Source organism: Crocodylus siamensis, chromosome 4 (genome assembly GCF_052110815.1).
Source record: "Crocodylus siamensis isolate JL-2025a chromosome 4, ASM5211081v1, whole genome shotgun sequence".
Taxonomy (NCBI): Eukaryota; Metazoa; Chordata; order Crocodylia; family Crocodylidae; genus Crocodylus; species Crocodylus siamensis.
The window spans coordinates 50,077,111-50,093,496 of record NC_143398.1 but is presented as its reverse complement, the minus strand read 5'-3'; the positions used below and the strand labels follow the sequence as shown (position 1 = coordinate 50,093,496).

At 40.5% G+C, this 16,386-nt stretch overlaps 1 protein-coding gene across 1 annotated transcript in view; it reads right to left on the bottom strand.

Moving 5' to 3' along the window:
• Positions 1-2,715: 2,715 nt before the first annotated feature.
• The window catches only part of PPP1R3A (protein phosphatase 1 regulatory subunit 3A), a 54,097-nt gene continuing 40,426 nt past the window's right edge, over positions 2,716-16,386 (bottom strand). Inside the window, exon 4 of the mRNA XM_090042272.1 lies at positions 2,716-14,598. Coding sequence (XP_089898398.1) covers positions 11,869-14,598 — 2,730 coding nt within the window. The 3' untranslated portion in view covers positions 2,716-11,868. The remainder of the gene's footprint in view (positions 14,599-16,386) is intronic.

Below are 16,386 nucleotides of genomic sequence, written 5' to 3'. Positions count from 1 at the left end.
CAATCATGACTCACAAGTCTCTTTCAGCCATGGTGCTAGTGAGCATAGCACTGCCGAGCCTATAAGCATGCCACGAGTTTTTTTCCCCTAGGTGGAGTACCTTGCATTTTTCAGTATTGAATGTCATCAGGTTTATAGCTGCCCACTTACTAAGCTTATCCAAGTCAGCCTGGGTCACTAGCCCATCCTCAGGTGTGGACGCTATGCCCCAAAGTTTAGTGTCATCGGCGAACTTGGCCAGTGTGCTTTTGACACCAATGTCCACATCATTGATAAAGGTGTTGAAGAGAACCGGTCCAAGGACAGAGCCTTGGGGGACACCACTGGTCATGGAGCACCATAATGATTCACTTTCATCAACTACTACTCTCAGGGTTTGACCTCGGAGCCAATTTCCCAGCCATCAAACTGTGGTGTACTGAGGCCACATTTGGCCAATTTTTTCATAAGGAGATCATGGGACACCAGATCAAAGGCTTTTTTAAAGTCCAGATATATGAAGTCAATGTCTTCTCCCTTGTCCAGGTGATATGTCAGTGATCAGAAACTGGTTCAACTCTGTAACACAACAGAAGTTCAGTGCATGTAAACCCCTTTCAAAAAGGTCAAAACCAGTTTAAGATCAACTTAGATGGATGTAGTGTCAGATTTAATTGACATAGGTTAAATCCACTCCAGATTCAAGTTAGTTCATAGTCCCTCAGCATCCCAGGATGCTTTGCTCCTCCCCTGAAAACCACCCCCTCACAGGGTGGATGGGCTAGCCTTGGCCCAAGCTGTCTGATCCAGCCAAGCAGGGAGGCATGCTCTAGCATCCCCTGATTTCTGGCTTCAGCCACTTCAGGCACGTGGCTGCATTTCTGGAATCAAAAGTGAATGGCTGTTCACTTGCTTATCAGTTCCATCTATACAGCTTAGACTAACCTGCAAGGATTGAATCAGCCTTTGGTTTTTTGACTGGCTGTACTTAGTCTAGGTGTTCTCAGTGTCAGGATCAAACTCCTCACAAAATGCAGCACTGCCTGCTTTCTTTGAAAATGTGGCAAGTAGTAGCCACCTTTTATATAGTGCTTAGAGTAGTAACCCAGGCAGTGGAAGGCTCCCATTCACTTCCCTATTAAGTCCGAGAGATGTCACGCCCTTATCCCCCTCACCTCCAAGAAAAGTTCCCTAATCGTTAGGCTATTCTGAGTGAGCCATCCGCACTGCATCTACTGGTTCTGTGCCAGTATGTGAAAAAAAAGGAAGATATATTGAGGAGGGAGAGAGAATGAAAGAATGAGACCAAGAGGAAGCTTGGCTGTGTAGCCTAGTAGTTATGGCGTTCACATGGAGGGGAGATTCCTGGCTTCTGGTCAAAGATCCAGAAATTGTTCCTTTATATTACATTAAATAGTCACTGGATAAAATAAAGTCCTTGAAGTAGGAATCCAAATGCAGGACTCCTCCCTCCCAGCCTAGACACTAAGTTAGAGTCTTTCAGTCTCTGTCTGGCTCATGAATTCTGCAGTCTTTCCAGCCCAGTAGTCAAGCTTCAACAGGATGACAGAGTGCACTCACCAATGATAGTCTTTCACAGTGGTTCTCATCCTTTTTAGAGTTCTCCATAACCTTGGGGTTTTGACTGGAACCTCATTTCAAGAACTAATTTATTTATTATAGTGCTTACCTGCTTGAAGAAGAGCTTGGAAAGAGGAGCAGCTTCCAGGGACAAGCTTCACTTATCTCCTTACTGAGCCAGTGCTTATCTCCTTTCTTCTGGTGGCAACCTTCAAAGACTGTCACTGGCACCCTGGCTAAGAATCATTAGTCTATCAAATAATAGTTAAAGAACTTTTCTGAGAGAGCCAGCTGTGAGTTTAAGCCCCCTCAGGAGAAGGACAGCAGTGAATCTTGCTCTCTCACTTCCTCCGTAAATACTGTAATCACCAAGTGATAATATGGAAGGTGGACAACACCCCCACCATCACCTTCTTCTCTAATGGTTATACATTTGTTCCATTTGTTCAAAGAACAGATTTAACAGTGAATTCTATCTTGTAGTTCCCCAAATGACAGAGGTTTGTGACTCAAGGTTCAAGTATATACCTATACTCCAAAGGGAGGGCAGCATTTAAGAAACTGCTGCATTCCCTATTGTCTGGCTCTAGGCCAGTGGTTTTCAACCCTTTTTTCATTTGCAGACCCTGAAAAAAAAATGGAATGGAGGTGTGAACCCCTCTGGAAGTTTCAAATGGAGATGCAGACACTTTTGAATTGTAAATGTGGGTATTCACATACTTTTGATTGATCACAGTCACCTTTTGTGGACCCCTTAGACTTAATCTGCACACCCCCAAGGGTCCATGGACCACAGGTTAAAAACCACTGCTCTAGGCAGCTTCCTGCTCCACATGCCGTCTTTTTTAATTCCCATTCTGAGGCACCTATCTCTCCCTATCCACTGTACAAAGACCACAGGCACCTAATAGAGGATTCTGGATTCCACTTTTAACTTGTAGGCACATAAATCTTTCATTGGCTCTACTGCTAAGGATTGCAGAAATGATTTTCACATGTTTGAAAGCTATTATAAAAATCAATATGCTAAAAATTCAGATTTATTTCAAATTATTGATAGTCAGACTGTTAGTCAAACAGCCCTATTCCTGCACAATGCAACATGGTGCAACACTTCATAAAAATTAGAATTAATGACATTACAATTTTAATTCATTTAATTTATAGTTAATGTTTATTGAATTTGCAGGATCTTTAGTTTTGCAGGATTCAAAGGAGGTTATATTCAGTATATGACAAGTCACACTATCAGACAACACACATTCGGAAAAAAAAAACTTCTCTGTTTGCTTCTAACATAGTATGTCTGCACTAAAAGTTGATGTACAGCTACAGGTGTAAGTTTGACCAGGTCAGCTAGTCTGAAAGGTCATAGCAGCAGTTGCTAGTGTTGGATTTCTTGCACTTTATCTCTCACTATGTGTGATAATTTCAAGATAAGATGTTTTATCTACACATTTCTTTGCACCACCAAATTATACATTATCAAATGAGTAGTGTGTTACTATGCTTGCAGTTTATTGGGCATTTTAGCATAGGAAAGCCAAATGTAAGTGCTTCAAGACATAAGTGGTAAAGTGGGCAATATCTGTCACATGAGTGGAATACGTGAAATGTGGAAGTAGTATCCCAACCTAAAGTTGGCTTTTAGAACATACTGGCCATTCCATCTAAGCGGTCTCTGCTTACAGCAGTGAATCTATTGTAGACTGTCTGACAAAAAGTGAAGCATCTCCTTTATCACAGAGAATACAGTTCTTTGTCAAACAGATTTCTATTACTAGTGCCTTCATCATTATTATCATCACCACAGGCAAAAAAAACAAAACAGGCTTGACTGGCTTTCTGGCCTGTTCTGGAGTAGAGTTAATATTAGAGAGTTGTGTTATATTAATCACAAGCACATTCTGAATTTAGAATTAGTTAATACTCCACTTTTTTATTCTTTTACCTTTTCACTTCTAGCACACACTAGTATATACCCAAACTTGCTGTGTCTCTTTCTTCCTCTCTCTCTCTCGCTCTTTCAATTTTAAGGCTCTTTCTAAATTCACCATAAACGTTGAACAATACAACAGTATCACTCTGCACTAAAAATACATCATAGAGCTGTGTAAAAAAGTAATTTATACTTTAGAGTGTCCATATATATTGTTCTATAACTAACAGTGAAAGAAACATACTCTGGATAAAGGTTTGTAAAGGAAGAGACAGATTAAATCATTAGTCAAATGATACGGTCTCCTGGGAAATAACTTATAAGTTGAAGAGCCAAATCCTAAAGTGTAAACAAGCTACTTGCTCCTGTGGTTGGTGTCTACTCGATGAAACCCTGACTAAAGCTGCTGATAGATGAGCTAGTGCATATAATGAAATTAGAAAAGAGAGTGAAACTTATCTCATCTGACAACTTTTTACCATCTTCTTAATTCATCCACAAATGCTGGATCCTCTGACTCTCTTCCACAGGAAGTCTGTGCCCTGAGACAGCTTGGATAGAGGTAGCTTGACTATGAGGAGCTTATTCAGACATTCCACAAAAAAGTGTGTGTATAGATGCAGGGGTTACTCAATGCATCTACCAGAGGCTTAGCAAACTCAATGAACACCCAGCATTAGAGTTTGGGAGTAGTGGAGGTATGTTGACCAGTAGGGGTGTGTGAAGTGGGTCATACTTGATTCAGATTCAGATCTGGCCTGAATTGGGGACAGTGATTCAATTCATTGATTCAGAATACTGTCCCCGATTAGATTCGGCCGAATCCAAATCTGAAGATTCAATGCTGATTCAGAGACTCAGCAATTCAGCCATAGACACAGCTGTAAATGTTTTTTCTACATACCTCAAGGTACCAGGCATGGCTTGTGAATGCTGTGATGCTGGGGCACATGGAGCATCCCACAAGAGTGCAGGGGGCCCCCACATGCTTGGCAGTGAACCCAGAAGTGGATTGGAAGTACTTTTGGTCCACTTCTGGGTCCACTGGGGAGCACGCGGTGGGCCCCCCCTAAACCTTCCAGGCTCGGTGAGCAGCCACAAGGGGACCCTGGATGCCCCCCAGACCCAGGAGGCACCAGTTGTTGATTCAGGGAGTACTTGATCTGCTGCGGAGTGCGCTGGGGAGCACCCCCACGCTCCTGTGGGATGCTCCATCCACCCAGCATCATAGCATTCATGAGCCGCCTGCTACCTTGAGGTATGTACAAAAAACATTTAAAGCTGTGTCTATGTCCAAATCTCCAAATCTTTCTGAATCTATCCCAATTGATTCGGAGGGTTCTGATTTGATTCGGAGAGATTAAAGGGTCTCCTGATTCAATTTAGATTTGGAGATTCGGCCACCGAATCTCTGCTGAATCAAATCAGGGCCGAAGCTCCACACAGCCCTACTGACCAGGGTAGATTTGGGGTGAGTGTAGCAGTATCAGCTGTTCTCAGGTGACAGCAACCTCCCTGAGAGCCCAATCTACTCACTGAGAGCACCATTCTACTCACTGTTCTCATCTCCTGCCCCAAGAAACACTGCTGGCTGGGCACGGCAATGCAGGGCTGTTCCTGCCATGGCAAAGACTCCTGGGGACAATTCTGACACCCTTTCTTATTTGGAGCTTTGAGCTCTTGCCCTACTTGCCCTGGCCTAGTTAAGCTATTCATATCTCCTAACTGCCTTGGGAATGGAAGATATTTCCCTTTATGGTCTAAAGGGATCAAGCTGATGTCCTCAATATCTGCTGAACTTTCCATCAGCAGAAAAGTTCTAATTCTCCTTGCTGAAATATAGACAGAGGCATCATCTCCCACTGACATTGCATATGGCATTCCAGGGCAGTCTATTTCTTCCTAGTCTCCTTCTGCTTTAGTGCTGTTCAATTAATGCTAGAAAGATTTCCTCCAGGGGAGAGGAAAGAAACCATCATGAGAGGCAGAGGTACTGTAGCAGTTCTTATACTGTTCCTTCCCTGTAGTCAGGTAAAAGGGAGCATGCCAAGTACTCCCATATGTCCCAGTAGCTCCTGGAGATCTTAATCTCCTCCTGTAGCTATTGACAGTTGGCACAAAGTAGAGTAGGCATAACAATAGTCTTAATTATGTTAGGACACCATGCCAACAAAGAGTAACCTCAGGATGGGAGGAATGTAAACTTGACTGTTACTTAGTGTACACGCTAGCCCCCACACACTCAGGGCAGCTAAGAATTGTGGTCTTTTGGCTTTACCTCAGTGAAAATGGACCTTAGTAGCCACCCATAGAGCAGCTCTGTGGCCACTCCCAGAGAAAGTCCTCTTCAGGAATTTTATAGTGTTTATGAGTACTGCCTGGACAACAGTACTGAGGCCAGATTTTCTGCCTACCAAATATTAGGGGCAGGAAGCTAACCAAGACATTTTCTGCTACATCTCCATGAACTGGTAATGGATAAAAGTGTTCTAGTGTATTATCATGTACTTGAATTTCTGCAGCTTCTGTCTATAGACCTAATACTCTGCTTATACCTTTTGTCTGAACTATAGTCACGTAATTAGAGAAATCAGCTCAGAAACCTTACAATTGGCTATTGTTGGTGTGATATTTTTTCTTGGAACCATTCACACCTCCAGTCTAGCTCTTACTTTGCAACCTCCCATTCAGAGATGCAACTTAATTCACCTATAGGCTTATTCATCAGGTCACTCCTTTCCTTCCTTTCTGTCAGTCTACACCATTACCACCAGCTAAGACCCTTCAGTCCTCTTCAGTCCAACTGCATTATCTGAGAAACACTGTTCAACCCCCAATCGGGTTTAGTCTGAAAAATTCCCCTTTTCCTACCAAGCTGAACCAATAGCCCCAGCTCAGGACCACAACCAAATCAACTCTCCCAAGGTCAGAATAGCATCCCAACTCCACCCCTTTCCTTCCTATTCTTCCTCTCCCACAAACATAATCTTCCAGGCTCAGGAAATCTACCGCTAACCTTAAAACCATATACCGAGGTGCACAAAAGACATCTGACATGCTTTAGTCACAAAGCTATTGTACAGAAAGTGGAAACACAACCATCTGTCAGTCATGCTTTATAGGAAATGTGCGACCCCTGCTCTGTTTTCAAAAGGAATGATTTGCAAGCTTAATTCCAGGAGAGGGTTCTAGGATATAAATCACAGTCTGACATCAGTGCCTCCTTGCGAACTAGAGTTAGACATCTCTTAAATCTTGCACTTGAGAGGGACAGGATTTAAACCTACCTCTGTATTTCCCATCGACTACCTGGAGCAGATCCCCACTTTGCCTGCTGACTGTTGTGAATCCCTTTCAGAGGTGCCTAATACTCTTTGCACAATGTATATAGAGGTTAGATGCCTAACTAAAGATTGTGGTTTCCAAACAGCTAGCTAGGTGCCTGAACATTAGATGTGACAAGCATTGTCAGCAAGGCCATTCATTGACTTTTCTGACTCCCTTAGTGAATCTAGCCCCAACACTGTCTCCTTGCAGCCATACTCAGAAACTCCCTATCCCTCCCACCCACACAGAGACTCCATGCGTATTACTGGGTCTGTGAAAGCAAAGGCTGCAGCAGGAGGTATGCATGTGCAGTCACCTCTATTGTGATGAACAAAAATAGCTCCTCAGAAGCCTGCAGTCACTGTTCTGTGCCACGTCCCTCTGCTGTCTGCAATCTACATACTGCAGAGCCAGAAGTTCCCCGATGGCAACCAGCAATCAACCACACAATGCATTTTTGACATTACTGGTAAGGTTTAGCCTCATTATCTCCTAACAATCAAGTGCCCTGATACAAACCTCACTTGATTTTTTTTCCAGAATTTTACTTCCAGCAGTATAGAAATGCTGCAATAAAAAGACATATTTATCCATTACATGTATAGCTCAGGCAGCAGCCAGGAGGTATACCCTACCTTGTACTCCTGATACAGTAAGGAAAGACTTTCATGATAAAATATAGCTTAATCTCTATATTAGATTGGTGTTGGGCCTCTCATAATCATAGACTCATCTATAAAAAACCATACCATCTGTTTTGCTTTGTTGGGAGATGTAACCATTACTGGCTAACAAGAATCAAGCTATCAGAAGTATTGGACAAATTAAAAGTGAATCACTGGGGAAAAGCAACATTTTACAGCCAAAAATGATTTCTTCATTGAAATAAGTAGAAACATAAAGTTGAGTGTTTTTCCAATATTATAAGGGCACTGTTTTTATACTACAAATAAAGATAAGAGGATTTTGAAAGGATATCTTATCAAATGTTAAATACAAAAGACAAAATAAGTTGCTTTGTTGTTTTAAGTGCATAAGTAACAGTTCAGCAGCTGTGTTCACAGATCAATCTAGACTTATGTTTTGCAGTCATAAGATATGATCTCCTGACTAAACATCTTAAATATAGAATGCAGAAATCCCAGTTCAAATATGAGAAATGCTAACAGCATTCCACTTGTATTTAGATGAAACTATGCTTATTCTAGCATTCAAATATTTATCCTAAATTACAACTCAGAATGTTTGTACATGGTAAAATGGCAGATTTAGAAATTCTTAACCCATTGGATTCAGGAATAAAGCCATTTGGAGCTATCTTACTGTATGTATTTATAATAGAAATAGACAGAAACATTAAAATATAATTTAGTTGATCTCCAGTTAATGGTTTAAGATATATGATAACATACAAATTTGTAGTATACTTTTTTCTTTTGAGTGAATATCCATACAAAGTAGATCACATCTGTTCAGCTCAAATCCACACATTATTCATCTTCTCTGTTCTTTTCTGCACATACCTCTTCTCTCCTTAATTTTATCTGGACATTCCTCAAATCCTGATCTAGGGATGTAGTCCCTGTGCTTTCTTCCTCACTTAAGCACAGGCCCACCATTCTCCTCCTTTCCCTTTTCTCACCATCATAGGCCAGATGACCTAAGACTGAGTGTAGAACAACTAAACAAAGAATTTGAGTTAAAATAAATGAAAGAAACCACATGCAGTCACTAAATTAAATACAAGGTGCTTACCACACCAACATTTCCCCATTTTTCCAGGATGTCCTGACTGCTAGGTCAAACTAATGAGCAAGAGCTTCTCCAGAGTGCACACCCTGACAGGCCCTCAATATTCTGTGATCACCTTAACCAAGCTAGCCTCATTCCCTTATGGCTGGAATCCATCTGTATATTTTCAACATGGACTGTGGCCCAGACACTCAAAGGTGTTTAGGTGCTTAGGGCTCGATCCAAAAAGGGGGCTATGGGGACCTAAAATTGAGAGGCAGCAGTCATTTCTATACTGTGCCTTTGTTAGGCTCTTGCTGGCTGGAAACCAGAATCCTGGACTAGGCACTTGCCCCATATCCAACACATGGGATTTGTCTCAGAAGCATATCCAAAGCAGCCAGTACTGTGAGATGGAAGCCACAAAAGGTAAAAGGCTAAGCGCAGGGCTGTATTAGAAATACCACCCATCTTCAAGAGTTAAGCATCCCACTTAGGGTTGCAAAGAGGCCCCACTGGCTACTTAAGATCCATAGCTCTGGACCCTCTCTTGAAGGTTGTTAGCTATAGCCGTTTTTTAAAGAACTAAGTGGGATCCCCTCCTTTTTCCTTAAGGACACAAGGTGAGGGAAAAGGTCACTTTTTACACAGTAGCCTACTCCTTACTACACAGCTCCAGGAGTGGTAGATATGGATTCACTTCTCTGCTCAGTTTGAGAAGATTCAAGCACACATCTCCAGCCTCCCAGAAGAGTTCCCTAGCCAACAGACTACAGGTTATTCTGAAAAGAATACCCGGCTATTGCTCCTGTTGGAAATGTGGGCAACAGAGTGCTTGATTAACTGCACAGAAAGAGAATACAAGTGGGGACATGGCTCTGTAGTCTAGTGGCTCATGTACTCACTTTGATGGGGAAGACCTGGATCTGGTCCCTAATCTGAAGACTGTCTCTGTATTTCATATTAAATAGGCAGGTGATAAAGAAATAGTTTCCTCCCAGGTAAATGCCCTAACCACTAGACTAGCAAACAATGCTGCCTACAACCCAGTGAATCTTGTCTTTTTATTGCTGCACAGTGGCATGTCTTCCACAGGAAGAACTGACAGTGTCCCTGTCCCAGCCTGGCCTCTACCTAGTGAGTTAGGTATTCTCCTTTCTCATTTGTCCAGATGAAATATATGAATTTGAACCCTCTTAGGCTGGGGAGGACTTATAACCTAAATCTCCCACTAGAATTTTATATAAAATGTGAAAAGCACCGTTGTTACCACACCTGACTTCTTACTAGAAGACAGCCATGTCCATATTTGTGAGAAGCACAATCCTAACAGATGTGTATTATCTGTACTCTGAGAACACATACGAGATTGGGCCCCTCAGTTACTTAAGTGGGTGAATGCCTACTTTCTGGATCCCAGTGGGGTTTACACATGAATTCTGCAGACTGATGCAATTCTGGCTAGGCAAAGAGGTGCAGCTCTGAGTGCCTGGGAAATTTTAGGGTCAGACAGTATGATGTCTATGGATTTTAGGTGCCTTCAGGGGTAGGTGGCAGCTCAGGGGTTTTTACATCACAAAATTTGAGTTAGGCAACTAAGTCCTTTATTGGATTTATTCCAATTATTTCAATGGGATTTGATCACCTAAATACCATTGAGCTTCTGGGCAAGTGTGGCAACCTTTTTTCTGCCAGCCATACAAAGTGGATACCACTCTAGATACCACTAATATCACCCACTTGGATTACTGTCCAAAACAGTCCATGCATCTAGCCAGAAGTAGGTTTTCACATATATCTCCACCCCACAGAACGCATCATTTCCATGATGCTGCATTTTTGCCCTCTTGGAGAGCAGGAGTGTTAAGGTCACTCCTGTCGCAGGGTCTTTCAACATCCTGAAATATGTAAACAGTCTTTAGCCAAATGCTAAAATCTGCTTCAGTGCTAAGCAAATAATGGTCATGTTATTTTGATTATCTAGCTTACTCATATATTGCACCTATCTCTTTCACAGCCACTATATAATTTCACCACGGCCCTGTCCTCAGCTGTGCAGAGGTGAAAGGCTGAGGAGTGCTCAAAGCCACTCTTCTCCTTTCTCAGTCTCTGGGACTCCAGTAACATTGCGTAGTCTCAAGGTGGGGGTGTTGCATTATGCTTGGCTGCAGTGTCCCCTTTTCACTGAACTTTTCCGGGATCCCAACTGTAAGAGTGCAGCATGCTCCAGATGCTCCTTTCCTTTTGTGACATACTGCTGGATTGCTGCTAAACTGGACAAGAGTAGCTCAGAGCCAGTGAACTCCACAGCATGCCCCTTGTAGTGGAATTCTCCCATCTGTCTCACCAGCGTAGACTTGGGGCTAATCTGCAGCACAAAACCAACTTATTGAATGCTGGGATCATGCCCCATGTTTTCCTTTTAGGCTTTTCTGCTGTTGAATAATAAGACCTAGTTAAAAACCCGTAAATAAAAAAGGCAGTGTCGCCAATTCTGAAAACAATCAAAGCATTCAATTCCTTTTTTTATTCAGTGCTTTGTAGATATGAATATCTTAAATCTAATGAAATGCTCTCTCTAGTCATCCTTTGCAAATATATAAACATCACTTGAAAACATCCCAGTTATGAATGTTTGTGGAAGTGAGTGATAATGGGCTCACAGGTGTATCCTTCAGTCTTTTACACCTCCATGGTATGGAAGCAGGTCAACTAGCTTGCCAAAGTTACATAATGTTACTGGAGTCAAAGCTTGACATTTTTCAATAACGATGATTATTATTGCACTACCTCAAAACAATGAAATAAAAATTTGAAAGAACTATTTAGTCTACAGTTTTCATCTCTCAAAATAGATTATCAGTTGCAGTGTCAGTATTACCATAATGCCATTCTCTGTGTTAACTACTATACAAAACCTTAGAAAAATGTTCAGAAAAAATGTAAGCTTTACTACAAAAAACAAATGGAAGAAAATGGTGTTTTTAAGTGCTGAAGAGATATGAAGCATTGCATCTTCATAGCCTGGTAAGAACCAGCAGCTGTACTTAATTTTAACATGATGTGCTTCAGATCTCATATTCATATAGGCATTAATGATCCAAATATAATGGTCCTATATAGAATAATTACTTATATGAAGGCACAAGCTTCATATGCATTCTTTTTTAAAAAGGTGCTTCAGGAAGAAACTTGCTGTGGTTTTGACAATGAATATTCCCATCTAACAGTTAAAATGCTTTTGAGGGGCTGAGGAGTACTAACCTTACATTTTAAGTACAGGAGACAATTTTAGACCATGAACCTTGAGGTTACTCCTTCTTTACAGACTCCTTGCGTCTTCCTCCGGCACAGTATAACCAGTACAAGGAAAACAGATAGAGTGCAAAACAAACCGTCAAATCATAATGACAGAGCGTTACAACGAATACAACAAAGAAAAGAAAAAAGAAGATTCTGTGACTGATACGCTTTAAAACTAGAGACTCACTAGGTAAACTATGTGCTTCATTTTTCTGGTCAGAAATATCAGCAGAATCAGAAACATGCTGCCTTCCATGCTGGGAGCCATCATGCCAGTTTAATATTTTTCCCTCAGTTATTAAACCTTCAGACTGAGACGCTGTCTCTTCAGCTTCTTCAATAGGCTCACTAATTAAAATCGTTGGCCCTAATGACTTATCTTTTCTGAACTCTGTTTGATGGAAACACTGGCCTATATTCTTTTCTCCTCCATTGCTAGAAGTCAACAGATCTGAACTCTGAAGAGCTTCTTTGTGTTCAACTTCAGGAGAGAGAGTTTTATTAATATGTGTCATTTCACTTGTGGGATTGAAATCATATCCTGATTCAGCAGAAACATTGGGGAGTGGTTTGAATGCAGAGTCTGTATTTGGATGCCCTGTATTTTCTGCCTCAGCAGCAATTATCTTACTAGACTCTTCAGAAGATGTCACTGAAGAGTTTTTGTAATGGTAACTAGATATGATATTTGTATCAGAAGGTGGCATTTTGGTTTCATTTTTAGCACCCAAATGGGAAAGTGTTCCAAAAATGCTTTCCTCCTTTTGAAGCTCTTCAATCTCCTTACCGTACAAAGACAGCTGGGGATTTGTGGGGGATTTAGATGACTCTTCTGAATGTAAATCCTGTTCCAAACTCTCTTCTTCTGTAGCAGAAGCCCATAATGTTTTCTCTGCAGGTGGAATATTTCTAATGTCATGTTCTGCTTTGGCAAGTCTTTCTGTGATATTGCATACAGACATCGCTTCTCCTTGCAGTGTTTCATGTTCGCGTGCATTATAAATATCTAAAACTGATTTCTTTTCAAATTCAGTGTCATATAATACACCCACTGTGTTGCGTTGACAAAGAGTATAATGTGAACCATCATTTCTCCCTTCATGTGTATCAAACGCTGTTTCCTTTTCCTCTGTGGGCCTGTCACTTAGTGCAGTCTCTTGAGGTAGCTTAGCAATTACTGCTTTTTCGCTAGCAGACATTTTTTCTGGAGCACTTTCTGATGTTGTTTTAATTATATAAGCTGTACTTGCTTCTGCTTCCTGTGTAATATCATGCTCAGATACGGAAGACTTTTCAAATCCCACCGTTTCATGGCAGGTAAACAATTCTTCTCTGGGAGTAACATTTGCACACCCAGAATTATCCCGCATTCCCCACGTAACTTTACCATCTGTTTGTTCTTTAATATGTTCTGATCTATTTGCTTCACACTCTCTTTCTACCAGTTGCCTTTCTGAAACACTCCAGCTTTGATTTTCTGGTACCACTCTGTTCTTATCCTCTGAAAGGATACTCGCAGATTTAGGTTGACAGGGATCTGTCTCCAAAACATTGCTATTTGTTGGAAAATAACATTGACTGTACAGTCTTTCATCAACAACTTTATGACCGTTTTCCCTTGTACTGGACACATCATCTGGGTTTAATGACATAGCACTTGTAGCACTTGTGTGAAAAACAGTCACTCTACATTGAGTGGCATCTGGATAGCCACTGTCTATTCTCCTGAAGTCATCACTTAATTCACTATATCCCTCCTCCCTTTGATTTTCTTCCACATAGCTTGAGATTTCTTTTCTTCTGCTTTTGTTGCCTGAGTGTCCTCTATCTCTTGCCCATGTAAACTCTGTGACTTCACAAGAGCCTGCAGCCTTTCTTTTATCTGCTATATGGGAACAAATCTGGTCATCTGCTTGTGAAGGATTGTCTTCATGTTTGTTGTCCACAGTTGATAGCAACTCTGTGGCTTGTGTTTCAGAATGTGCAAAAATGCCAGCATATAAATCTGTTCTTACATGCACCTGGTCTTTGCTTTCTGTCATGTTGACTTCTTCACTTTTATCAGTGTCTGCCAACAATGAATCTAGAGTTTGGGAAGACATGTGTACCATGTGCTGCTCTACAGCTGGGTTAGCATTGTCATCCCGTGTTTCTAATGCACATGCACTTAATTGCATTGGTTTATCATGCTCTGCAGAACTTGCTTCTGGTCTCGTTTCATAGGTCTCTTTATAGATATAAGCATCATCTTCACTGATGAATAATCTCTCCGTCATCTTACTTCCTGAGGCGCTATCTGTTTCACCTTTTGAAACATCCACATAGCTCATTTCTTGTCTGCTTGATACAATATCAGGAGTACCGATAGTCTCATTTTGCTTTGTTCCAGGCAAATATTCCTGTGATAAAAGGGTGGCGGTATCAGTGCATTCCAAAGGCGGCTCACTAATGTTTACAGAGCCTGCAGTAGGTTCCTGTGCTGATGGCTGACTATAATTATATCCTATGGAATATTTTTTGTTATCATTATCATGTAATTCTTCTAACTCTTGTAAAATATTTTCTGAGGAGGGACTGATAGGCACAGGCTGCCTAAGCAAGTTGGTGCTGGTTTCAGTAAGGGTTAGCTTATTCTCCAGTCCTTGGGCTTCATTTGGAAAATTAACTGGCTCTGTTGTGTATAAATTCCTTTCATCTCTGGAAGAAGTACTTCTAGTTTCTGTGAAGTGCTGATTTAGCTGAAACAATAGAATAGAAAAAATGATCAAAAAAAGCTTTATAAAAATATGCTAAATGAATAAGGCAGGATGTCATTATGGGAAGTTTTGTTTTCAGTAACAAAGCTTTGATGGAAACATGTTCTGAACCATTTGCAAAATTTGCATTGTATGTATTTTTTAACATATGTAATGAGCTTTATAGTGACGCTGAAAAGGAGCATGAAATAAAACAGAATTAAGAACTCTCTCTTTATTCATGAGTTCAGTAAGCTTCAAGTACATTTTATACAAATGAAATCTAAAGAGACCATGCTCTAAATGGGAGGTTAATTCATTCTCTGCACATTCACTTCTAATTTTTTGGGTTTTTTGTAAGTGAGAGAATTGATACAGTATATGAAAGCCTGGTAACATACAGTATTGTCCAGTAAAACAAAGACACATTTGCACACAGACAAATACTGTAAGGATTATCTTTGCTTCATTTCTCTTTGGGACCTTTTGCAGCCTTCAAACCAGAATGTTTTTAGACAACATAATAAGGCATAAGTTGGAAATGAGATTAGTGAAGTAAAAGGCTAGAAACTAATCACTCTCCTTCCTGGCTCCCAAATATCATATTGTATTATTCAACTATGCCTGCTTGTCATTGCACTCTCTTCTCACTTTAGGATACTCACAATGATAGCTCCATGCTGATCAATTAGAGGATAGTTTCTTGGGCACCCCTTTTTACATTTACACTTGCTGTAGATACCCCATTGCAGTTTCTCTTATTAATATGTTTTCTGCAAAGCCTCTGCAAACTATTAATAGTAAAACGTCACTCAAAGAAAAGTGAGGGAGCTAATGTCTCTGCAAATTCTGTTTTAATGACCCTCTGCCAACTGGTGCTCAAATGTATTTGAGCTCTTCGGTGATGCCAACTGTCAGGATTTAACAGTGAGATGCCTGTGTTTTTTTTCCCTTCTCATAACTGACATTTGCATGATCTCAATAATTATATGCAAATCTTACGATTTCCCCTTCTTCTCACATAAGGCTCATGTTACTTGTCAACTGCACAGCTGTCTTGTGAGCCAATGCCTGTGGGTTTCAAAGATTTGGTTGTATTTCCATCTATTATAAGCCTTCATTGTTTAATTCATTAAAGAGTGCAGAGTGCAAATTAACATCTAAATTACATCTCCCCCCATTCATTTATTGTACGGGCAATCCCTATAATTTATAAACAAATCGTTATATTTGATCCAGCTCATTGTAGCAGGGCAAATTGAGAAAAGTATGTGATTTTTATGGCCCTTTTAAAATGCATGTTCGATCTTTAAAAAATATGGAGATGTTGACTTTCAGGTGGTGAGAGGTCCCACTATAGGTGACAACTTTGAATTTTCTGCAAGTTAGAGCTAAGAAAATTTCATATGTAAGTGTGAGGAAGTCATTCTCTTTTTCCTTATCAAAAAGAGAGAGGGGCACTCATTTTCCTTTCTTGTCTGATTCAGCATTCACACTTTCACAGGTGATAGCCATTATAATCTGTGATTATGAATCTATGTAACCAAATGATAAAGCTCAGAACAGGCACCAAGAATAATAAATTGATGTATATGTCTCATTTATTGCCATTTCTTTCTCCATGCTGAAAAATTCAAGCCAAACCAAAGGAAAAAAATAAGTAATTTAAGTGTTCACTGAGTGTGAAATTTATTATAACAAATTAATACTAAATACAGATATAGAAAAGTCTAGTGTGATAACTATAATTTGTCCTATTAAAATTATGGAAATTGGCATTTTGTTTATGAG